Source organism: Danio rerio, chromosome 8 (assembly GCF_052040795.2).
Source record: "Danio rerio strain M-AB ecotype USA chromosome 8, GRCz13ab, whole genome shotgun sequence".
Taxonomy (NCBI): domain Eukaryota; kingdom Metazoa; phylum Chordata; class Actinopteri; order Cypriniformes; family Danionidae; genus Danio; species Danio rerio.
Window position 1 is genome coordinate 26,501,160 of NC_141028.1, and position 25,993 is coordinate 26,527,152.

The following is a 25,993-nucleotide window of genomic DNA, read 5'->3' on the forward strand; positions in this document are numbered from 1 at the left end:
TTACAGTGGATTCAATAATGTTCCCCCACAAGACACATAACCTAATCTTGATGAGTAAAGAATTTCAAATTATAACTAAATATTAATAAAATCATAATGTATGCAGAGTATACAGGCTAATGCTGGCATTATTCTTTTATTATTCAGCTTCACCATCGCCTTATTGTGAAGAGAAGTGGCAAAACTAATCCCACTGAGCCTTTATCTTAATTTCGTTATTGCCAAATATCCGTCATCATTTATCATTTATTTTAATTCATTTGCTAAGAAAGACTTCTTTTTATTGGTGTGTTGGGCAATTTAAACGTTAAGTGTATGTACCCAGGCCTGTTTAGAGTGTTGAGATGTTAAGATGTTACAGGGGGCTTATTTTATTTTTTTTTGTTCCAACTTGGCCTGTAGCCTATGTTATGGATAAGTAATGTTAACGCATATAAACAACTCATTCATGAAAAAAGACAAAAGATCTGTGCATGTGCATATTTGGATAATGTCGGGCTATAAACGGGTTCGGGCTTTTAAAAAGCTGTCAATCAAAATATACCTGTCGGGTTCGGGCTCTATTGGGCCTGCCTTTCATAGCCTGATTACAGCTCTAGTTCAGACGCCCCCTCACAGTCAGCTATAACAGTCTCATTCCACCACCAGACACCCAAAAGGCAGGTACTGCGGGTTATCCATACTGTGACGAGGCACAATTTATTTTAATCTAACGAAAACATTAAAATAAGTAGCCTATTCCAAAGAAATTATATAATTTTTGGGTCTGAAATTATATTATATAATAATAATAATAATAAAAATATATATTATATTTGTTGAGGTCTTAAAAAGGTCTTAAAAAGCATTAAATTTTACTTTTAAAATGGTGCAAGAACCCTGCAACTGCTCATTAATGTTCAATTTCAGTTCAGACAATCACATGGCAGCAACTCAGTGTTTTTAGGCATGTAGACATGGTCAAGACGATATGCTGCAGTTCAAACCGAGCATCATAATGGGGAAGAAAGGTGATTAAAGTGACTTTGAATGTGGCATGGTTGTTGGTGCCAGGCTGGTGTGAATATTTCAGAAACTGCTGATCTACTGGGTTTTTATTTCACAACCATCTCTAAGTTAATAAAGAATGGTCAGGAAAAGAGAAAATATCAAGTGAGCGGCAGGTCTTTGGGTGCAAATGCCTTGTTGATGCCAGAGGTCAGAGAAGAATGGCCAGACTAGTTCCAGCTAATAGAACGGCAACAGTAACCACTTGTTACAACCGAGGTATGGGATGAGCTACAGCAACAGCAGAAGACCACACCGGGTGCCACTCCTGTCAGCTAAAAACAGAAAACTGAGGCTACAATTCATACAGGCTTATCAAAATTGGACAATACAAGACTGGAAAAACATTGCCCCGTCTGATAAGTCTCAATTTCAGCTGCAACATTCGAATGGTAGGGTCAAAATTTGGCGTCAACAACATGAAAACATGGATCCATCCAGCCTTGTATCACTGGTTCAGGCTGCTCTGTACTGCCTGCACACACTGACCCTCTGCAATTTGCATACAGGAATAACCGCTCAACTGATGATGCAATTGCTTTCACCTTGCACACTGCTCTGTCTCACCTAGAAAACAGAGAACACACCCCCATCACCATCATATGGGATGCCAGTGGAGAGAGTCAGCACTTTCAAGTTTCTTGGAGTACACATCACTGAGGATTTGACATGGACTGCTCACACAGACGCAGTGCTGAGGAAGGCACAACAACGCTTCTTCTTCTTCAGGCGTCTCAGGAGTTTTGGAATGAGCGCCCACATCCTCCGCTCATTGTACACATGCACTGTGGAGAGCATCCTGTCTGGCTGTATCACCACCTGGTACAAAAATAGCACCAGCAGCAATCGCAAATAGGATTGTGAGAACTGCTGGAGGCGTAGCAGGAGGTGAGCTTCCCTCCCTCCAGGACATCTACACCAGGCGGTGCATGAGGAAATCCAAGAGAGTTATCAGTGACTCCAGCCACCCAAGCCATAGACCTTTCTCTCTGCAACCCTCAGGCAGACGGTTCTGCAGCATCCGGTCACGCACCAGCCGACTGAAGGAAAGCTTCTTTCCTCAGACTATCAGGCTGATGAACACTTAACACACCCAACAGACTCTTCCATACCCCTCACTGAACATCATCAATATGTAGCATGCACTGCACTTTAATCAATCCACACTTGAAACAATACTGCCTACAACTATGTGGATGCCTTTTCATTGTACATATCGCTGTCAATTTCACATTGTCGCTGTATTTGCACTGTGTATTTTGTACTGTCTGGAGCCAGCACCTAAGCTTTTCACTCATCATAGCACACGTGCTGCTGCTGATGTGACAAAAAAAGTGATTTGATTTGATTTGGTGGTGGTGTAATGCTGTGGGAGATATTTTCATGGCTCACTTTGGGTTCATTAGTATCAATTGAGCATTGTGTCAACACCACAGTCTACCTGAGTATTGTTGCTGACCATGTCCTTCCCTTTATGACCACAGTGTACTTATTTTCTGATGGCTACTTCCAGCAGGATAAAGCACCATGTCATAAAGCGCGAATCATCTAAGACTGGTTTCTTGAACATGACAATGAGTTCACTGTACTTAAATGGCCTCCACAGTCACCAGCTTTCAATCCAAAAGAGCACCTTTGGGATGTTGTGGAACAGGAGATTTACATCATGGATTGGCAGCCAATAAATCTGCTGCAACTGCGTGATGCTGTCATATCAATATGAACCCAAATCTCTAAGGAATATTTCAAGTCCCTTGTTGAATCTATGCCATAAAGTATTAGGGCAGTTCTAAATGCATTCTGAGTCCAACCTGGTACTAGTAAGGTTTACCTATTAAAGTGGCCGGTGAGCACTTAAAGGAAAAAACAGTTCTGCCAAAAAAAAAACATTCCTCATTATTTACTCAAGTAGCTCATTTATTTTAGTTTCTTTCTTTTGTTAAACCACAAATATTATATTTTGAAGACAACTGGAAACCTGTAACCATTGACTTCTACAGTATTGTTTTTCCTACTATGGAGGTCAGTGGTTACAGGTTTCCAGCTTTCTTCAAAATATCTTTTTTTTATGTTCAACAGAAGAAAGAAAACCGTAAAGTTTTGGAATCGCTCGAATGTGCGTAAATTTTCATTTTGTAGTGAACTATCTCTATAAGGAACTTTCAAAGATGATTTTCAGATTTCAGAAAATAATACCCTCTCTGAATGTAGCTATTAAAGAGACAGCATCCTTAAATTATTTGTTTCAGTCACTTTGAGAAAAGATTCAGAATCTGTTGCAAATGGGTGTAAATCATTTGACTTCCAAAACAAAATGAAGGAACTTTAATATAACAATGTGTTTAAAAAAAGCGCACAGACTGACTAAACGTAAGTGTAGGTGAAGTAGCTTTGTATTAAAGTCTCTGCCTGTGTATAATAAATATAAATGTGTATATATATATTTTTTTATCCTAGACTCACATGGCCTTGCATGCATGTTTGAGGCCTTATAAATGCACCAGCTGCAGTTTTGCCTCTAAAAACATGAAAGACCTGCGACACCACATGATGACACACACCAACGAGAAGCCTTACTCCTGCCAGGTGTGCGGCCAAAGGTGAGCAACTGAGAAAGAGTCGTTCAAATAAATTAGCAAATCTTAGAATTTGTGCTCTTTACACTATTAATACAAATAGATCCATAAATGCTTTCCCAGCTTGAAAAAATTGGCAGTTTACACACCCACAGGCCATCTAAGATGCGGAGGATTTTTTAAATTAGATTTTTAGCTGAAACCGTAATAAATTGCCAGTGTAAACAACACAGAAACACCTTGGCCCTCATATTGAAACTCTCATAAATTGTTTTTAGGTTCAACCGTAACGGCCATCTGAAGTTCCACATGGAGAGGCTTCACACTCATGAGCCGTCTCTCCGTAAAGCTTCATTCACGACACCCGATCTTAACTAATTAAACTACAAAACTCAAAACTACACAGGGGGCGAAACTCAAACTAATCCTAAAGAAAATCAATCTAAACTAAAACAAACCTTACAAGAAGGTCATAAGGTTCAGTTTAGAATCACACAACAACCATCAAAGCCTTTACTCAAACCCAGCAAAGTTTAACAAGTAAACTCGAATTACCACAGTGAATAATAAATAATAATAAAGATAATAGATCACCTAATAGCCTAAGCATGACAAAACTGCAAAAGTGTGGCACACAAAGGTATGCTGAGGCAGAGCGCACACCAAACACTGATCTGTAGCAGCTTTAAATCCCCGCGGCTCATCCGGGGATTGGTGGATCTGGCACCGTCAATGCAATGATGGACAGTTACCTGACTCAATAAAAAACCTAAGAGTGGGGTGAAAGGCTGAGAGAGAAGGGTGAGGAAAATAAATACACAAAACTAACCTCCAAAACAATATATAGCACACTTTGTTTACTTTGTTCATGTTGTAATTACTGTAGTTCAAATGTGACATGATTTCTCATGGATACTTGAACTGTTTGTGTTTACTTAGCATTAACAGTAAAATCAATGCATGATGTATGTCTTAACTAAATCAGAAACTTTATTGTTTTTTTTTCTGGAGGTTTTTGGTAGTTCTGGTAGTTTCTTAGTTTTTTAGAACAAGTTTTTGAAAATGCTACAGATTTAAATTAAAATGTTTTCTTTGTAGATTACATGGCATGTAAGTGTAGATTACAGATTACTTAACAATACAACAAAACTATAAACATTATATGTTTGCAGGCACATAGTGTATTTTATAAAGAGAAATTGCCAACTACTGGCCTGACGTGAATAGTACAGCATTTTTCGGCCTTTTTCACAGACTCATCTGAATGGGGACGACAGTTTTGACAAAGCTATCCTGTATTCAGTACATTTTTAAAGACAAAAAGGAAAACAAATTCTGTTTGAAGTACATAATTTTTGTTTAAATGTTCCCTGATGTCATTGTAAATCTTCTCTGTGTTGTGTCTCAGATTGCTCTGTCTCAGGATAGACACCATCGTCACCACCGAACAGCAGGTTGTGGTCCCTGAAGACCTGGAAGCAGTCGCTCATTCAGTGGTCACTGGTATGACCTTTCACCTTTTACCTTCAATTAAAATGCAAAAAACAGAACTATTTTCTACAAGCTTTCATGGCTGCATGAGACTGTAAATAAATGACTTTGTGATATTTAGTTTTTCTGCGATGTTTATATGTTGTGATATGAATACCATTTAACCAGATGACTTAAATAGCTTTATTTAGAAAGAATTGTTCATTTTATCATGATTGGGATGTTTTGTTCATGAAGTGGAGTGTATCCACATCAAATATATTAAACAATTTAAAAGCATAGAAAAATACAAAAGCGCAAATATAAAAAATACAATTAAACGGCGCTTTATTGTTTTCTGGGGAGTCTAACAGAATTCGGCACCCAAAAAATGACTTTTCAGCTTGTTCAAACGACTTTAAAATGAGTTAAAACAGCACCACTTTTGGGGACAACTTAATTGTTTTATGTTTAATTCACTTAATTTTATAAGAATGATTACGTTAACTTGTTCTCTATTGGGACAACATGAAGGAATTGTGAGGAAACCAGCATTTTTTACAGTAAGGTACAGAAATTGATCAAACGTAAAATAACATCATACAAATGATTAAACACAAATGCTTCAAATCGCTTAAAATCCTAAAATATTTCACTCTAATTATGGTTAAATTTTGCTCTGTGTATGTGTGTGTGTGTAGCTGTTGCAGATGCAGCAATGACTCGGTTTACACTGAAGCCACACCTGAACAACTGGAACAACTGCAAGAGCAGGGCATCCAGTATGATGTCATCACTTTTATTGAGGAGTAGAAACACGACACACTCATTATTTATTAACAACATCAACACACACACACAGACACACACACACACACACACACACACACACAGACAGACAGAAGAATATTTGAAGCTTATCTCAGCTCCAAATGAGCATCACAAACTGCGCTGATCATAAGTAACACAGTCTTCTTCTACAATCATCAGTCATTTATAAGGTGAATGTACAGTTAGATCCTCTCAAAATATGATTTATGCCTTTGTAAATATTGAAAGAAATTTATCTTTGTGTTCCCACAATGTTTAGCCTTGTAAAGGAAAAAGAAATATGTATAGAGAATCCTGTATTTAAGAAGAATAATGGACATGTCTCTGTGATGCTGCTTTAATGACAGTCTGTATATAACGGTAGGCTGGAGGATTGACGTCATATTGCTATGAAACAGTTCCTAGCTGTAGCTAAAATGCTTATAAAGAAGGTTTTGATAACTTGCGGTTATATCTTTAGCTTCTTCAGTTTTACAGATATGTCTTTCTTTAAACATGGCTACAGACAGGAACTTTAAATGCAAACCAAATAAATCAAAGCCTCTTTATCTGAATCTAACACTGATTTTCTTGCATTAGTTGTGCTATAATATTGTACAATTCTGGTTTTACAAATCTGTTGTCTGCTGCATTTGATTTAATAATATTTATACTCGTGTACATATTGATTTTTGTTTCTATTCAGTGTCTTATGCATGTATTTTAAGCTGCGTCTGAAAGTTCAGATCAGTTTTTTTTTAATCTTTTGTTTGTTTTGTACATTCACTATCAAGAATCCATTAAACTTTCTATTTTTATAAATGATATTCAATTTTAAAGCTACTAAGACAAAGACATCTGAACTTCACTATTCAGCTAGGGTCATCTACAATTATACCTTTAATTCAGTCAGAAGTCTTGATGCTCAGCTGTCCTTCAGTGGTCACATAACCTGCATGATTGTGCAAGCTTTGTTTTCTTTACACAAAATTAGAAGGATCAGACACTTTGTAACAGAGCAGGCTGCGTAACCTTTTGTCCAAGCACTTGTGATTTGTATATTAGGCTACTGCAATGTTCTCCAGGCTGAACTTCCATCATCTGCTGTGAAACCTCTTTAGATGATCTAAAATGCTGCAGCTCGTCTGGTCTGAGCTCTATTTATCCCAATAGAGTCCTCTACACACATCAATATCACAGGAGGATTGAGCTGGTTTTCTTTTTTCTTATTCCACTGACGCATGGTGAGTTTGAGTGTTTTTTTCAGTTGTTTTTTGGATAATCATAATTTAAATCCTGCCATTACATTGAAGCAACTTCTTGGATTGTGTTGTTTATGTTTTGTAATGTAAAACCAGGGCTGTATTCTATTTCAGCTGTATTTAATTAATTATTCATACATTTAGTTCATAATAATACGACACATACAGTGATAATTTAATCAGCAATAGAATATGGGGTCTATTTTCTCCAGCTTTAGATGATTTTTTTTAATGCTCAGTAATAGTTTTTCAAGCTTGAATCCAACCAAAGGATTCAAATGTTTTGTTCTTCAGGGAGAATTACTTTAACATTGCTTTAATCCATTCATAATCATCTTTGGTGGTTATGAAGTATTTTGCTTTGCTGTAATCAGTGGAATGGCGACATGGTGGCTCAGTGGGTAGCACTTTCACCTCACAGCAGGTTCAATAAGGTCGCTGGTTCAAGCCCCCGGCTGGGTCAGTTGGCGTTTCTGTGTGGAGTTTGCATATTCTCCCCGTGTTCATGTGGGTTTCCTCCGGGTGCTCCGGTTTCCCCCACAGTCAAAAGCAGTAGTGGCAGTAGTAAATGTGTGTGAATGCAAGAGTGCATGGGTGTTTCCCAGTGCTGGGTTGCAGCTAGAAGAGCATCCGCTGTGTAAAACATACTGTATGCTGTATAAGTTGGCAGTTCATTCTGCTGTGGCGACCCCTGATTAATAAAGAGACCAAGTAGAAAAGAAAACGAGTGAATGAAAAAAATCTGAGGATATTGTGTTTAATAATGAGTTTGTAACTAAAAATAATAAATAGAAATGTTAAAACGTTTGTTTTTCTCTAACAGCCTCAAGAGACGTCAGCGGAGTAAAATCAGCTGCTCTTTTACCAAAATCCACCATTAAACCTGCAGTCCGGAGCTCTTCTCCATCTACAGCCTGTGTTTCAGAGGAACCAGATGATCAATCCAGGTAAATCAAATCACAAATATGACCACACTTCATCCATTTTACAACTCCAAATCATAATAGAGATTAATCTGTCTGTGAAAACCAAAACATGAAGCAGTGATGGTTGAGCACATCTCACTAGCTGCTGTTTTAAATGCTCCGATGTTTAGAATTTGAATTGATAATCTCAAAATTTTTGATCAATCTGACAAACATCTTAAACAAAGATTAGATTTACTTTGTACGTCAGTTTGGTAGAAGGTTGAATGAAGTTCACCACCAGCCTTACAGAAAATGTGGACTATTAGAGATGAAACTGAAGCTGATTTTCTTTCTTCTAGGGCATTATTAAAGAATGGGGTAACACTTTATATTGATGGTCCATTTGAGTATTAGTAGACTGTCTGCTTAAAATCTGTTGATAATATAATCAGCTTGATATGCTCCTTCAACAGACATTTAACTGACTAAAAGAAACTTTGCTAGTACATGTCAACTTACACTAACCCTAACCCAAACCTAACAATCTACTTATAATCTAATGACAAAACTCAAATGAACCATCAACTCCTCCTTCTTCTTCTTCTTCTTCTTATAGAAACTGTTGCTTTTAACATAGTTGGAGATGTAAGCAGGGGCGTAGCAACCGTGGGGGACGGGGCATACGTCCCCCTCACTTTTAGAGACAGACCATTTAGAAACAGGTGACTAAGAATGCAAACTTTTGGATTTCATACAGTTGTCACTCCCGTTTCCCAAAACACATTACTATAAATAGACTGTTCAACCCTTTACATTATTACTTTATTGCAACATCTTCCTATAAAACTCGTTGCTTTTAGCATAGTTGGAGATGTTGTAAGAAATTAATAACGTAAAGGGTTGAACAGTCTATTTGTTTAGCAAACGCTGGACATTCGTGTAGTAAATGTGTTTTTGGAGGCGTATAAAATGATGTGGATGATTCAGACTTCTGAACACTGGATAAACCTCAGTGTGTCTGCACAAACTACACTATCAGAATTGACTTTAAAGAAATACCACTGAATATTTTGTTTGAGAAGCACAATTGTCGTGAGGACGATGAATACTCAATGACCTTAATAAAACTGGGTGCTCTTATTGTGAAAATGCAGATGTTTTGTATTGAATGTCATATTCTCATGTTACGATGTTTCTCTTTTAAAACATTTCTAAAAGCAGCTCTGATTTCACAGTAAAACATTGGAATTTTATATGGATGATTTGCTGATGTCGCAGTGACTGATATGTTTAGGTTTTGGGTCAGGTAAAGGGCAGCGCTGGACTGTATTCTTTAAAAGTGTAGTTCTAAAAGTGTGCCTTAATGACGCCAGTGGAAACTGCAGTGTGTGTTATAAATGACTGGATGGTGTTCAAACCTCATGCCAGATTTTTGTCACTGGGACTAGATCACAATATAAGCCACATCACAAGTGAGTTCAAAAATATATATTTTTATTAGAGACATACACAAAAACAACTGTAACAATAAAGAAGTGAATAATACAATAACAAGACACTATATATTAACAGCAAAGGTGTCAACTGGCTACTCCAGCATGAACCAGTCGTGGTAAGGCATCTGTCCTAGAAGAATTCTGTGCTCTGGAATCTGCTGCAGACAAGCCCACATCAGATCACAGCATTCTGTGAAAAACAAAAGGAGAGGTGAGATTATTATTATTATTATTATTATTATTGATAATAAACTGATTTTCAACTTGTTCTTTGATGAACATCTCACCTTGAGAGAGGGTAAATTTGGACCAGTCATGCTCCAGGTAGTACAGGTCATACGTCGTTGGGAAATCTCCATGCAGCATTGTGAAGAGAAGAACCCCAAGAGAATAGACAGTCGCTGGTTTGGCATGGTAACATCCTCTTTTGTAAAACTCTGGCGGCATGTACGCTTCTGTGCCTGGAGGAGAGACATTTAGTTGAATCTATGTGTCAGCATCATGTTGATATATATAACAGATGGGTTTCAGGTGTGCTAATTACTGAGCTTTTAAACCGTATATTAATAATGCTTATGTACATTCATGACTAGTGTTGTCAAAAGTATCGATACTGTCATATTTGCTGAGCATGTGAACACCAATGACCAATCAGTGGTGTTTAACTGCGCTCAAATGGACATTTTTTAAATGTCAGTCCCGAAGTCGATACTTTTGACAACCCTATTCAAAACACCTACCAGAAAAGGTGGAGTATGCTGATTCCATCATGTAATCTCCGCAGCCGAAGTCAATCAGTTTGACCTCCAGCGTGTTTGGGTTTACAAGCAGGTTTTGCAGCTTAATGTCTCTGTGGAATACTTCCCGGTAGCAGCAAACATTGGCAGCATGAACAGCTTGGCCCATGATAGTTTGTGCCGTTTGCTCGGTGAGGACGCCTCCGTTGAGTTGCAGGAATGCCTCCAGGTCCATACTTGGCGTAGGCCGCTCCATGACCATGACATAATGGTCTTTGAAGACCTGCCAGTCTAGGAGCTGAATTATATTGGCACACCTGGAGCCACTGCTGGCCATACTTGCCAAGGTGATCTCTAGAGGTGGCTGGTCATGAGACTGAAAACAAAATAATAATGTTGGTTTTCAAACATGGATTTTTAACCACAGCCTGTTGTCTAATATTAAATATAAGACATTTTGAGTTGAACACAGTGACTGAGAAAAGAAAAACAGAAAGTGTAGTGTACTTACAGAGCAGAGATCTCGCATACGTGGTGTCATCTGGGCAAATTTAACAGCCACCTGTTTAAAGAAATAAGCGAACAATTAACATGTGCATCCAGATCATTTCATTCAAATCCTGAACAGAGGTTTCATTAATTTAAATTCTTAGAAATGTCAAAACAATGAAAGCATGTTTCTGATGATGTTCTTTAAATAGTGAACTTCATCAAAGAATTTGAGTCTACAGAAATGAATACCTGCAGACCATCCTGTATGCGGATCCCCTCAAAAACGGAGCCGAAACCTCCTTCACCGAGCTGCTTTCCCAGATTGTAGCGGGAGCTGATGTCATCTGTTAAAAAAGAAGAACATTTAGCTGACTGGACACAAAATCTTATTCAATTATAAACCAAATAAAACACAGAGTTTACAACAAATAAGACTTTCTCCATAAGAAAAAAGATTTTAGGAAATGAAGGAAGTGAAAACTTCTTTACTCTGTTAAAAATAATTTGGGAAATATTTGAAAATGGAAAAAAATCACAGGAGGGCGAATAATTTTGACTTCAACTGTATAATTTTAAAATGTTTGATGAGCCTAAACAAATGTTATGAATTCTAGCAATAAACTTACTATTGTCCAAACAGGTCTCATCATCTGCTGTAAGACTCAGTGCAGAATCATCAGCGGAGTCATCTTGTGAGACCTTCTGATTCAGTGAAGACTCCGAGTCTTCATCCAGTGCAGAGTCAATGTCAACCTGCACAGAGTCTCCGCTGAACGCTTCAAAGATGCCGTCTGTTGAGAACTGCTGGCTCACTGGAGATTCAAAGCTATTCACTTTAGATTTCACAGTGGAGTCCAAGTCTTCTTCTGCTGGAGCATCAGGAATAGAAGGTTGGAGAACCTCCAGCTCCAGATTGTTCACAGCTGTATGGAAGAATTTCGAGCTACTGATCGGCTCGTCCTGAAGGTCGTGGATCTCCAGCACAGGGAGCGGATCTAAAGAGGGGAAGGAATATCATTAATATGATTCTGTAACTCTTGATTAGATATTTGAAAAGTTCATTTGCAAAAACATCACTCAATGTATTTAATATTTATTTTTGATCTTCATGTTTTTTCTGTATTGAAGTGATAATTAGCAATAAAAAGTATGTTTAAACTATATATCCAAAGGCATAAATACAATTAATTATGAATTTCTTCTGTAAAACACAAAACAATGCCTATTCTGAAGAATATTCCTGAAATCAGCAGCCATTAAACTTCACTGTAGGAACTCAAAATACTGTAAGTCAATGGCTGAATTCAGTATTTTTGTTCAACACAAGAAAGCATCTCAAACAGGTTTGAGAAATAAATTATGACAGAATATTCATGTTTATGTGAACTGTCTCTTTAAGAAACTACCTAAAATCCTCAAATGTTTCCAGTTAATTTTATTTCTTATCTTTAAACAGCTACTCTGACATGTTCGGTGTGTTTAACAGTATGTTTTTTAGTAATTAAAATTCATAAACCTAATTTACCATCAACAGTAGCTCTTCTGGGGAAACAGGCTTGGAAGAGGGAAGACTTTTTCTGTCTCCCTGTCTGTTTTCTTGCAACGACGGGCGGGTCATCAGTTATCGGATGACGGTGGTTTTCTGCCGTGTTGCCGGTGGATGCGAGTGGCTCACGGGGTGGTTTGTGTGCACACTTGATACCGAACGCTTTCTTTAAACGGGAAATTAACTTTGAAAAAGCCATTTTATCACCGTTGTGTGGAATCGCAGTAAGTACTGAACTACTTGTCATCCAAAGAAGCAATGAGGGTTTCTGCTGGATTCAGTCAGCGTTAATTAGCCACTACTGATGTCAGAGTTACGTGGTTCCATTTGGAACGCGAAAGAACATTTTCAAAACACGCGGGGACTTTTTAAAACACAATAACTTAAACAACTAATGCAGGGCCGCGCTAGACTGACTGGCTAATTCGCCTTAAAGTGACCACACCTCCACGTTATATACACACACACACACACATATATATATATGTGTGCGTGATAATAGTTTTTCTTCTGGAGAAAGTCTTATTTGTTTTATTTCAGCTAGAATAAAAACAGTTTGAATTTTTTAAAGAACATTTTAAGGTCAAAATGATTAGCACCTTCAAGCTATATTTTTTCAAGATAGTCTATAGAACAAACCATCATTATACAATAACTTGCCTCATTACCCTAACCTGCCTAGTTAACCTAATTAACCTAGTTAAGCCTTTAAATGTCCCTTTAAGCTGTTTAGAAGTGTCTTGAAAAATGTCTAGTCAAATATTATGTTCTGTCATCATGGCAAAGATGAATTAAATCAGTTATTAAAAATGAGTTAAAACTATTATGTTTAGAAATGAGCTGAAAAAAATCTGCTCTCTGTTAAACAGAAATTGGGAGAAAAAAAATTACAGGGGGGTTAATAATTCAGGGGGGCTAATAATTCTGACTTTAACTGTATGCATATATATATATATATATATATATATATATATATATATATATATATATATATATATATATATATATATATATATATATAGGTCTGCATGTTATTACAAAACACATTCATACAATTCACACCTGATTACAGTGTTCTTGTTCTTGTTTTTTCTTTTTAGGAGCCGAAAGACAGATGTGGTAAGATTTAAGATGCAGAAATAATATTTTAAAATTTCTTTTATTGACATGATATATTACTAACTCTGACCAGTCTGATGAGGTCAGAGGTTTTTTATGTGAGAACAGTCTTGTTTCAACCCTTCACAGGTTTCCAAGGTGTCTGAGTTTCCATGTCCCATCTGCAGTCGAGTATACCCCATGCAGAAACGCCTGACACAACACATGAAGACACACAGCACAGAGAAACCTCACATGTGTGACAAGGTAAAGCTTTTGAATGCTGCAAACAAACTCTGGAGGGAAAAAAGCTGAGTTCATAAGACATGTTCAATTCCACCGAATGCCTGTTTTGTTATGGTTGGTTTAATGAGGATTCAGTCCACTTCAATATAATAGTAATTGTTGAAGGAAGTGATTATCTGTAGAGCAGCTCTAACACAGGCAGGAAACACTGCTTTTCATTTACTATGTTAACACTAGTGTAAATGTGTTGCTTTGCAGTTTGGGAAAAGAAGCGGTACACTTTCAAAATGCATCTTTTCACACACATACAAAACTGTGGCAACAGCCTGTAAGTGAGATGTCTGGACAAGTATATATGTTTGTTTCCCTATAAAAATGTTTACTTGTTTGATGAACAGTCATAGTATCTATTTCTATCTGTGATCCTTTGTCAGGTTTAAGTGTGAGTTCTGCAGGTTCTTGTGATGTTTTTAATTATTAGGACTGTTTATACTTCCAATAGGGCTGGGCGATTAATAGCAGACAATAATTTGTGCATTTTCTCAGTAAAGCTGGTTCTAATAAACATCCAGCACATGCGTTCAGATGCAGTAGCTTTTACTACACACTACACTGAGTTATTTACACTGATAAGCTATGCAAAACTCTGATTAGATTTAATCTATTGATAATGACAAACAAATAATCATTCTGTGATAATGACAGCTGCATCACTTCTCAAACTTTGTGTAATAAAGGCTGCACTTGAAATTACGGCATTACAGACCATTTAGGGCAGTGTTTCTTAACCACGTTCCTGGAGGACCACCAGCTCTGCACATTTTCCAAATCTTCCTAATCAAACACACCTGAGTCAGATCATCAGCTCTTTAGCAGAGACTGAAAGACCTGTAATAGATGTGACAAATTAGACATCCAAAACATGCAGTGTTGGTGGTCCTCCAGGAACGTGGTTGAGAAACACTGATTTAAAGGTATGTAAACAACCTAATTAAGGTCCTAACCTATTTCATGTTTTGCACGTTAAATTTCTGTAGCTTTAGAGAATTCAAAATAGTACAATATTCTGTTTATTCAACAAGTGCTAGTGGTATTTCCTGGGTTTCTTTATGGGCATTTGGGGTTTCTGTGAGAGCACCCTCTGGCTTTTGGCAGAGATTTACTATAGATCACACCATGCCTCCCTGACAAGATATGCATGAGAATGTATGATTTGCTCAATCGAGTTCACAATTTTTCATTACCAATAATGAAACAGGGCTGTTCAATATTTGATTCTGATTGGCTAATGAACATTTTGAGGTCTGCAATTTATTTTTATGGAATCAAACAGCTAAAGAAGTTCCAGGCAGGCACTATGCTGAATGATTTCAATTGTTTCATAGACCACAAATGGCAGAAATCTCATCACAGTAAAACTATAGGCTTTAGGTGTGGTAACTGTAGTACATGTGGGATAAATGACTCTGATCTATTGAAGTTGCAGTACTTTTCTAACAATTCAATGCCTGTCAACAATTATGCCTTAGTTAAATTGGTAGAATGTTTTCTGATCATGTCTGTTTGTCTTTACCCAGGTGAAAAGCCCTTTTGTGCCACTTCACGATGCAACACAGGAAGAACTCATTTATAATAACTGAGACTTTCGAAGAGTGAAACACTCTTTGACGGCAGACGCTAGGGTTGTGCCGATAGACGATGCCATCTTCCATCGCAGATGGCCGACAAACTTCACGGTGCTGAGCTGGCATTGGGATCCATCGCCTCGCCCCATATTTATATTTATATGTAACTTATTATGTAACTTATTATTTGCATATCTATCCCTATGAGGAAAAGATTTTTCAGATTTCAGAAAATAATACCCTCTCTGAATGTAGCTATTAAAGAGACAGGATCCTTAAATTATTTGTTTCAGACACTCTGAGAAAAGATTCAGAATCTGTTGCAAATGGGTGTAAATCATTTGACTTGCAAAACAAAATGAAGGAACTTTAATATAACATTGTGTTTAAAAAAGCGCACAGACTGACAAAACGTAAGTGTAGGGGAAGTAGCTTTGTATTAAAGTCTCTGCCTGTGTATAATAAATATAAATGTGTATATATATATTTTATCCTAGACTCACATGGCCTTGCATGCATGTTTGAGGCCTCATAAATGCACCAGCTGCAGTTTTGCCTCTAAAAACATGAAAGACCTGCGACACCACATGATGACACACACCAACGAGAAGCCTTACTCCTGCCAGGTGTGCGCCTAAAGGTGAGCAACTGAGAAAGAATCATTCAAATAAATTAGCAAATCTTAGAATTTGTACTGTTTACATTATTAATACAGACACAATCATAAATGTTTCCCCAAATTAAACAAAGAAACACATTGCCCCTCATATTGAAACTCTCATAAATTATTTTTAGGTTCAACCGTAACGGCCATCCACATGGAGAGGCTTCACACTCAGGAGCCATCTCCCCGTAAAGCTCGCACCATCCCCTCACAGCAGACCATCATCATCAACAGTGATGAAGAAGCTTTAGCCACACTGCAGAGTAAGTGCAGGAATAAATATAATTGAGTGGAGGAACTATGACGTCAATTTTTATGCAAAAATCCTGAAGCGAATTCCGGTTCCCTTGTCCCAAAGTCAATGGGTTTTTTAAAATGTGGTTTTGGTTAAATCACTTAAATAAGGTTTGTTGCTACCACAAACTCAAGATACTTTCACACTTTATTTTACGACACAAAACACATCAGATACATCCCACTTTTGATTTTATTTGTTTTTATCAGAGACATTATACGTCTTCCAGCTGAACTGGTCTGGAATGCAACCCGCTTTAAATTTACAGCTTGTGTTGGACATTTGGATTTGTCTGTTATTTGGTGAAAGTGTTTTCATAAATCATATTTTATATAGGTTGTTGTATTTTTTCTTATTGGGCCTTCATATTGTGTGTAGATAATGACTAGTAGAGACCATTATGACAGATTCATTTGTTTTATCAGGGTTAGGGTATCATTTATTTAAATAAAGCTATTTAATAAAGATTCTGCTTACTATAGGACACTGTCTCTTCCCTGCTTTCAGTAATGCAAAAGTTGTGAATAAATTTGTAAATTATATATAAATATTCACTATCTAATGATTTTTTTGTCTTTTTTTCTTCATGTGAACAAATGTTTAATTATAAATGCAATATTTACACTCCTCCTTAAACTCAATTATACTCACCTTAGAACGTATATCATATGTGACTGTATGGGCTGCTTTTCTCAGTACTTCATAACAAAAAAGATTATTGATGTTCTCTATCCATGACGGCATTTGCAATGGTTTAATAGACTTTTTGATAGACCTTATTTCTGTCTATGAAAAAGAATATGGGATTTGTAATTGACAGTCATAGCTAGGTTTTCACTAAGGTTAACGGGCTATGTGCACACAGGCAATACACTTATTTAAACATGTGTTATGATTAGAATATATAGGCACATTTCTAAAACAGTACAGTACATGTTTGAAAACGTATACACCAACTGTAAAGCAAAACAAATGTATTTCTCATTGGGAAACTATCCAAAAGGCATGTACTGTAGGTCTGTATAAATGTTGTGTGAGGATTATCCTGTTGGACAAAACGTGTAAGTGTAATGAACTGTGTTTCAACACAGAGCTAATTATTTGCAATCTTCGAGAAGTCTATAGGAAAATCTTATGGGGATTTTATTGAAGGAACCAGTTTTATGCTAGCAGCCGATTGGCCTACAAGAGAACATCATAGTTCCTCCACTCTATACTGTAGTCACACAGCCCTGGTCTGTTTATTAGACACATCTTGTTACTTTGTTTCATTATATTTCTTCTTTTGTGATTTATAGATTTGCAGGCGGGTCAAACGGTCATCAGCCCAGAGAGGTTACAGCAAGCGTTGGGTCAGGAACACATCATTGTGGCTCTGGATCAAAGTCTTTCTGACCAGGTACTGCACAGCTACACACTTTCTCATTCACAGCCTGTAATTAATGTTGGTTGGTTATGAAAAATCACAAAGAAGAGCTTTACATTTGAGATTGTATCTAATGCAAGGTGGTTTAGATTTTATAAAGTGGTAAATGTATAAATGTAATATAAATTCAGGTTTTAAAGGCATGTTTTTGACAAAACGCTTCTTTTTCTAGGAGGAGGCGGCATATATTCAGCAGATCACAACAGTAGATGGACAGACCGTACAGCACTTAATGACCGGAGACAACCAGGTCACTGAGGTATGACTCAATTAATAAAGCTTTTTTCAGACAAGCAGTAAACACACACTCTAAAGTTTGGTTTTTAACAGATTTTTAATTTGAACTACATTTTCTAAAATATATAAAATAATAAGTGATTAAGGTTTTAAACCTTTTTGTTTAAATACTTTTGCAGACAAAGTAGCAAAATTTTGTGGTTTGAAGGATAGTGGAAAGTATAAAGATTTCAGTTAATAATTTATTTGTATTTTGGTGCTAAACTATGATATTAAAATAGAGTTTAGGAACATGTTATCAACTGATTCTTGTTTTAATTATGTCTGACAAGATTCTTAGGTCTATTATCTATTGTTACACTGAATTATATTTTAGTTTGTGTCTTCTCATAATCATTGTAAAAAGTTTGACAGTCTACAAAAAAGTTAGGATTAAGTGATTTTCTCCTAAAAACACGCAAAATAATATAAAAACAAGCTTATTTTGCTTTTGCACTTTCATATTTTGTTTTAATGAAAAGCTGCCTTAATGTTGACACCTTTTTGTGAAAACAAGACTATATTTTTTTCTTGTTGTTGTGAGTTTATGATGTTTAAAAGGAATGCTGTAACATTAAGGTGAGACACATGTAATGTGTGCGACAGATCAAGGATGAGGCAGGAATCGATTCAGAATTTAAGCATTTTACTCAATGGTTTAAGCAAAAGATGTAACAATAATAGTAGAAAAAGAAATAAACATTTACAATATTGTCTTTAAACTAAAACAACGATGATACGCCAAATCAAAGAGATTAACAAAACAAAACAATCCTTAAATCTAATGTCTAAACTAGGCGACAAAAATAAATAATATCGATATCTTCAGTCGATATCGATACGACACCCGATGTAAACTAATTAAACTACAAACTCAAAACTACACAGGGGGCGAAACTCAAACTAATCCTAAAAAAATCAATCTAAACTAAAACAAACCTTACAAGAAGGTCATAAAGTTCAGTTTAGAATCACAACAACCATCAAAGCCTTTACTCAAACCCAGCAAAGTTTAACAAGTAAACTCGAATTACCACAGTAAATAACAAATAATAATAAAAATAATAAATCATCTAATAGCCTAAGCATGACAAAAAATGCAACAGCGTGGCACCCAAAGGTATGCCGAGGCAGAGCGCACACCAAACACTGATCTGTAGCAGCTTTAAATCTCCGCGACTCATCCGGGGATTGGTTGATCTGGCACCATCATATTAATGATGGACGGTTAACTGAACCTATAAGAAAACTAAGAGTGGAGTGAGAAGCTGAGAGAGAAGGGTGAGGAAAATAAATACACAAAAGTAACATCCAAAACAATATATAGTTTTAATGAATCTTACTCCCAACCACTTTACTTTGTTTTGTTTTTTCCCAATCTTTTAATTACTTAGAGACAAAGAAGAAAGTTTTGCAGTGTATGTTTGATTAGGGATGAAGTATACAGGACATATTTTAATATATGATAAAAAACTAAAGCTAAATCACACTTATAGTTTTGACTCTTGAAAATAACACCAGTAAGCGCCTTAAGCCTCATATTTCCTTGTGTTAAATGGCAAAATTAAATTTACTGCCTCTTCCACTCCCTTTTCTCAGGTCCAGTATATTATCTCTCAGGATGGAGTTCAGCATTTGCTCCCAAGAGAGTATGTGCTGGTATCATGGGAAACACATTCAGGTTAGTCTTTGTGCTTTACATCATTCATAACCCAAGAGTCCAGAACTCCTCATGGTTTTTAATGAACAGTTCACTGATGGCTCATCTGATCTGTAACTGCAACCCAAGAAGCATTTTTAGCTTTTTATGGTCTGTTGGATGCTTTTTCATCATCATGACTAAAACCCTGACTTTGAATTGCAGATGGGGGACTGGCAAATCACTCACATTCAGTATGAACATGATGGGATGTTTCTACAGGAACAACAGGTTGAGTTCAGAGCCAATACTGGCACACTTGTTTACTTTGTTCATGTTGTAATTACTGTAATTCAAATGTAACATGATTGCTTATAAATACTTGAACTGTTTGTGTTTACTTAACATTAACAGTAAAACCAATGCATGATGTATGTCTTAACTAAATCAGAAACTTTTATTGTTTTGTTTTGTTAAACATTTTGAGAGGCCTGAAAACAAACCTTTGAAAATTGGTTTGAAAGACCAAGTTTTTGAAAATGCTACAGATTTAAATTAAAATGTTTTCTTTGTAGATTACATGGCATGTAAGTGTAGATTACAGATTACTTAACAATACAACAAAACTATAAACATCATATGTTTGCAGGCACATAGTGTATTTTATAAAGAGAAATTGCCAACTACTGGCCTGACATAAATAGTACAGCATTTTTCGGCCTTTTCACAGACTCATCTGAATGTCACATTCTCATGTTACGATGTTTGTATTTTAAAACATTTCTAAAAACAGTTCTGAATTCACAGTAAAATATTGGAATTTTATATGGATGATTTGCTGATGTCGCAGTGACTGATATGTTTAGGCTTTGGGTCAGCGCTGGACTGTATTCTTTAAAAGTGTAGTTCTAAAAGTGCGCCTTAATGACGCCAGTGGCAACTGCAGTGTGTGTTATAAATGACTGGATGCTGTTCAAACCTCATGCCAGATTTTTGTCACTGGGACTAGATCACAATATAAGCCACATCACAAGTGAGTTCAAAAATATATATTTTTATTAGAGACATACACAAAAACAACTGTAACAATAAAGAAGTGAATAATACAATAACAAGACACTATATATTAACAGCAAAGATGTCAACTGGCTACTCCAGCATGAACCAGTCGTGGTAAGGCATCTGTCCTAGAAGAATTCTGTGCTCTGGAATCTGCTGCAGACAAGCCCACATCAGATCACAGCATTCTGTGAAAAACAAAAGGAGAGGTGAGATTATTATTATTATTATTAGTAAACTGTTTTTTAACTTGTTCTTTGATGAATATCTCACCTTGAGAGAGGGTAAATGTGGACCAGTCATGCTCCAGGTAGTACAGGTCATACGTCGTTGGGAAATCTCCATGCAGCAATGTGAAGAGAAGAACCCCAAGAGAATAGACAGTCGCTGGTTTGGCATGGTAACATCCTCTTTTGTAAAACTCTGGCGGCATGTACGCTTCTGTGCCTGGAGGAGAGACATTTAGTTAAATCTCTGTGTCAGCATCATGTTGATATATATACCAGATGGGTTTCAGGTGTGCTAATTACTGAGCTTTTAAACCGTATATTAATAATGCTTATGTACATTCATAACTAGTGTTGTCAAAAGTATCGATACTGACACTCATCACAGTCATATTTGCTGAGCATGTGAACACAAATGGCCAATCAGTGGTGTTTAACAGCATTCAATTGGACATTTTTAAAATGTCAGTCCCAAAGTCGATACTTTTGACAACCCTATTTAAAACACCTACCAGAAAAGGTGGAGTATGCTGATTCCATCATGTAATCTCCGCAGCCAAAGTCAATCAGCTTGACCTCCAGAGTGTTTGGGTTTACAAGCAGGTTTTGCAGCTTAATGTCTCTGTGGAATACTTCCCGGTAGCAGCAAACATTGGCAGCATGAACAGCTTGACCCATGATAGTTTGTGCCGTTTGCTCGGTGAGGACGCCTCCGTTGAGTTGCAGAAATGCCTCCAGGTCCATACTTGGCGTAGGCCGCTCCATGACCATGACATAATGGTCTTTGAAGACCTGCCAGTCAAGGAGCTGAATTATATTGGCACACCTGGAGCCACTGCTGGCCATACTTGCCAAGGTGATCTCTAGAGGTGGCTGGTCATGAGACTGAAAACAAAATAATAATGTTGGTTTTCAAACAAGGATTTTTAACCACAGCCTGTTGTCTAATATTAAATATAAGACATTTTGAGTTGAACACAGTGACTGAGAAGAGAAAAACAGAAAGTGTAGTGTACTTACAGAGCAGAGATCCTGCATACGTGGTGTCATCTGGGCAAATTTAACAGCCACCTGTTTAAAGAAATAAGCGAACAATTAACATGTGCATCCAGATCATTTCATTCAAATCCTGAACAGAGGTTTCATCAATTTGAATTCTCAGAAATGTCAAAACAATGAAAGCATGTTTCTGATGATGTTCTTTAAATAGTGAACTTCATCAAAGAATTTGAGTCTACAGAAATGAATACCTGCAGACCATCCTGTATGCGGATCCCCTCAAAAACAGAGCCGAAACCTCCTTCACCGAGCTGCTTTCCCAGATTGTAGCGGGAGCTGATGTCATCTGTTAAAAAAGAAGAACATTTAGCTGACTGGACACAAAATCTTATTAAATTATAAACCAAATAAAACACAGAGTTTACAACAAATAAGACTTTCTCCATAAGAAAAAAATATTATAGGAAATGAAGGAAGTGAAAACTTCTTTACTCTGTTAAAAATAATTTGGGAAATATTTGAAAATGGAAAAAAATCACAGGAGGGCGAATAATTTTGACTTCAACTGTATAATTTTAAAATGTTTGATGAGCCTAAACAAATGTTATGAATTATAGCAATAAACTTACTATTGTCCAAACAGGTCTCATCATCTGCTGTAAGACTCAGTGCAGAATCATCAGCGGAGTCATCTTGTGAGACCTTCTGATTCAGTGAAGACTCCGAGTCTTCATCCAGTGCAGAGTCAATGTCAACCTGCACAGAGTCTCCGCTGAACGCTTCAAAGATGCCATCTGTTGAGAACTGCTGGCTCACTGGAGATTCAAAGCTGTTCACTTCAGATTTCACAGTGGAGTCCAAGTCTTCTTCTGCTGGAGCATCAGGAATTGAAGGTTGGAGAACCTCCAGCTCCAGATTGTTCACAGCAGTGTGAAAGAATTTCGAGCTACTGATCGGCTCGTCCTGTAGGTCATGGATCTCCAGCACAGGGAGCGGATCTAAAGAGGGGAAGGAATATCATTAATATGATTCTGTAACTCTTTTGACTAGATATTTGAAGTTAATTTGCAAAGACATCACTCAATGTATTTTATTATAATCTTGCAGTTTCTCTGTATTGAAGTGATAATTAGCAATAAAAAAGTATGTTTAAACTATATATCTAAAGGCATAAATACAATTAATTATGAATTTCTTCTTTTAAACACAAAAATAGACCTATTCTGAAGAATATTCCTGAAATCAGCAGCCATTAAACTTCACTGTAGGAACTCAAAATACTGGAAGTCAATGGCTGAATTCAGTATTTGTGTTCAACACAAGAAAGCACCTGAAACAGGTTTTAGGAGTGAATTATGACAGAATATTCACGTTTATGTGAACTGTCCCTTTTAAGAAATTACCTAAAATTCTTAAATGTTTCTAGTCAATTTTATTTCTTATCTTTAAACAGCTACTCTGACATGTTCGGTGTGTTTTAGCATTGTTTTAGTAATTAAAATTCATAAACCTAATTTACCATCAACAGTAGCTCTTCTGGGGAAACAGGCTTGGAAGAGGGGCGGGTCATCGGGTATCGGATGACGGTGGTTTTCTGCCGTGTTGCCGGTGGATGTGAGTGGCTCACGGGGTGGTTCGTGTGCACGCTTGATACCGAACGCTTTCTTTAAACGGGAAATTAACTTTGAAAAGGCCATTTTATCACCGTTGTGTGGAATCGCAGTAAATACTGAACTACTAGTCGTCGAAAGAAGCAATGAGGGTTTCTGCTTGATTCAGTCAGCGTTAATTAGCCACTGATGATGTCAGAGTTACGTGGTTCCATTTGGAACGCGAAAGAACATTTTCAAAACACGCGGGGACTTTTTAAAACACAATAACTCAAACAACTAATGCAGGGCCGCGCTAGACTGACTGGCTAATTTGCCTTAAAGTGCCCACACATCCACGTTATACACACACACACACACACACACTTAGGTCAGAATTATTATCCCCCTTTTTCTTTTCAGTTTAGTCCCATTATTAATCTTAGCTGACACAGCAGATTGAACCGCCAACTTTTCCAGCATATGTTTTACACAGCAGATGCTCTTCCTGCTGCAAGCCACCTCTGGGAAACCTTTTAATTTTTTCTCTATTAAATATTTCCAAAATTACATTTAAGAGAGCAATACAATTTTCACAGTATGTCTGATATTTTTCTTCTGCAGTTTTATTAATTATTGAGTATAGTATAAATATTACTTATTATTAAGTCTTATTTGTTTTGGCTAGAATAAAAGCAGTTTTTATAAAAAAAAAAAAAACATTTTAAGGTCATAATATTAGCCCATTTAAGCTTTTTTTTTTCCAATGGTCCACAGAACAAACCATCATTATACAATAACTTGCCTAATTACCCTAACCTGCCTAGTTACCCTAACTAACCTAGTTAAGCCTTTAAATGTCATTTTAAGCTGTTTAGAAGTGTCTTGAAAAATGTCCAGTCAAATATTATTTACTGTGATTATAGCAAAGATAAAATAAGTCTTTCACGATGTAATTTCTCATTTTAATAATAGTTTTAAAGGATGTGTGGTATTTAGTGACTCATTATGTTTTTAATTTAAATTAACTAATTTAGTAATGTTTGTATGTAACTGGACTTGTAAAAAAATTTTTATCTAAAACTTCTTCTCAATTAACATTAGTGACAACATTAGAAAACCATAGATAAGAGCTGACAGTTACTTACAGCCATTTATTTATTGCCATCCTGGGTTTTGCTTTCATTTGCAAATTTCTTTCAAAATGTAGCACTTAATATTTAGTTAGTTTCTGTCATTTGAAAGTAATTGTTTACAGTATTGCAATATTTCTGTCTCTATTGTAATGTTACACTACTTTTGCATTGAATCTGAGCTCATTTTCGATATCATGGGTATGACCTATTATCTAGACTGTATATCAGTGGTTCCTAACTGTTTAGAGTGGCATACTCCTAACATCCTTCTCCATTCTCTTTTCCGCTCAGACTGCAGTCTCTTCATTTAAGCACAATATTTGCAATTTAAATAAACATTTTCTGTGAATTCTTTACCTTTATGAATTCTTCTTTTTTTACATGAATAATGTTTAGAATAAAGTATTAAGAAAAATATACAACTATAGTCAAAATTAAGTTATCCATGCATTAACTGAGCCCGCCAGTAGGTGGCAGTAAAGCCATGTTTTAAGTGAATAAGACATTTATTCAGTAACAAAGCAACGGTTGCATTTATGAACAGGTCAATGAATCGACTCTCACAATTCATTTCAACCACAGATTCATTCACCAAAATAAACCACTCTAGCCGAAGAAACCACTGGACCGATGTGAATGCTACCAGGTTGGAATAATGATTAATATTCTTGTAGATTGAAGATTTTGTTGACATTAGGTTTTATAGAGTTACAAAAAAGGTAAAAAAATGTTTTAACTGCGAACTGTACTGATTTTGTGTGAACATGCTACATGCTAACACTGTCATGGCATCCAACAACTGCAACCAGCAGCAGGGCATCCAGCATGACGTTTAGTGTTTACTGTTGAGTAGAAACACGACACACACATTATTTATTATCAACACACACACACATAGAGACAGACGGAATATCAGAAACTTATCTCAGCTCCAAATTAACATCACAAACTGCCCTGAGAAGTAACACAGACTTCTTCCAGAATCATTAGTCATTTATAAGTTTTTGTAAGTTTTATTTATAGCCTTTGTAAATAGTGAAAGAAATTTATCTTTGTGTTCCTACAATTTTTAGCCTTGTAAAGGTAAAATAAATATGTATAGAGAAAACTGTATTTAAGAAGAATAATGGACATGTCTCTGTGGATGCTGCTTTAATGACAGTCTGTATATAACGGTAGGCTGGAGGATTGACGTCATATTGCTATGAAACAGTTGCTAGCTGTAGCTAAAATGCTTATAAAGAAGGTTCTGATCATTTGCAATTATATCTTTAGCTTCTTTAGTTTTACAGATATGTCTTTCTTTAAACATGGCTACAGACAGGAACTTTAAATGCAAACCAAATAGATCAAAGCCTCTTTATCTGAAT

General features: G+C 36.4%; 4 protein-coding genes and 1 long non-coding RNA gene across 7 annotated transcripts in view; 3 read left to right on the plus strand and 2 right to left on the minus strand.

Annotated features, from left to right (window-relative positions):
- Positions 1-25,993, plus strand: part of LOC137496354 (zinc finger protein 335) — a 95,397-nt gene that overhangs the window by 11,184 nt on the left and 58,220 nt on the right. Inside the window, 5 exon segments of the mRNA XM_087264033.1 lie at positions 5,032-5,126; positions 5,795-5,965; positions 7,989-8,112; positions 13,445-13,463; positions 13,593-13,709. Of these exon segments, the coding sequence (XP_087120159.1) occupies positions 5,032-5,126; positions 5,795-5,965; positions 7,989-8,112; positions 13,445-13,463; positions 13,593-13,709 (526 nt within the window).
- Positions 9,484-12,168, plus strand: LOC147835587 (uncharacterized). The gene is made up of 3 exons (XR_015497957.1): positions 9,484-9,545; positions 9,646-9,780; positions 11,439-12,168. It is a non-coding gene; the product is annotated as an uncharacterized LOC147835587 (long non-coding RNA).
- On the minus strand, positions 9,551-12,858 carry LOC797842 (serine/threonine-protein kinase pim-1-like). Its single transcript, XM_087264687.1, has 7 exons — positions 12,324-12,858; positions 11,425-11,793; positions 11,048-11,142; positions 10,818-10,868; positions 10,310-10,682; positions 9,857-10,030; positions 9,551-9,759 (listed from the first exon to the last, which is right to left on the minus strand). The coding sequence occupies exons 1-7, from the start codon at positions 12,589-12,591 to the stop codon at positions 9,662-9,664; spliced, it is 1,428 nt and encodes a 475-aa protein (XP_087120813.1). The 5' UTR covers positions 12,592-12,858; the 3' UTR covers positions 9,551-9,661.
- LOC137496317 (zinc finger protein 335-like) lies at positions 13,445-24,972 on the plus strand. Of its 3 annotated transcripts, XM_087264794.1 has the most exons (11): positions 13,445-13,463; positions 13,593-13,709; positions 15,266-15,424; positions 15,811-15,953; positions 16,109-16,240; positions 17,571-17,671; positions 17,871-17,957; positions 19,574-19,655; positions 19,839-19,904; positions 20,747-20,881; positions 22,542-24,972. In XM_087264794.1, exons 5-9 carry the CDS (start codon positions 16,132-16,134, stop codon positions 19,871-19,873), a joined length of 414 nt encoding a protein of 137 aa, XP_087120920.1. In that variant the 5' UTR covers positions 13,445-13,463; positions 13,593-13,709; positions 15,266-15,424; positions 15,811-15,953; positions 16,109-16,131; the 3' UTR covers positions 19,874-19,904; positions 20,747-20,881; positions 22,542-24,972. The 3 variants fall into 3 exon arrangements, with proteins under 3 accessions (XP_087120920.1, XP_087120919.1, XP_087120918.1); XM_087264793.1 differs by having other exon boundaries at positions 15,266-15,953; XM_087264792.1 differs by having other exon boundaries at positions 15,266-15,953; positions 19,839-20,881.
- Positions 20,648-23,705, minus strand: LOC795662 (serine/threonine-protein kinase pim-1-like). The gene is made up of 7 exons (XM_087264727.1): positions 23,418-23,705; positions 22,528-22,896; positions 22,150-22,244; positions 21,920-21,970; positions 21,412-21,784; positions 20,946-21,119; positions 20,648-20,860 (listed from the first exon to the last, which is right to left on the minus strand). The coding sequence occupies exons 1-7, from the start codon at positions 23,593-23,595 to the stop codon at positions 20,763-20,765; spliced, it is 1,338 nt and encodes a 445-aa protein (XP_087120853.1). The 5' UTR covers positions 23,596-23,705; the 3' UTR covers positions 20,648-20,762.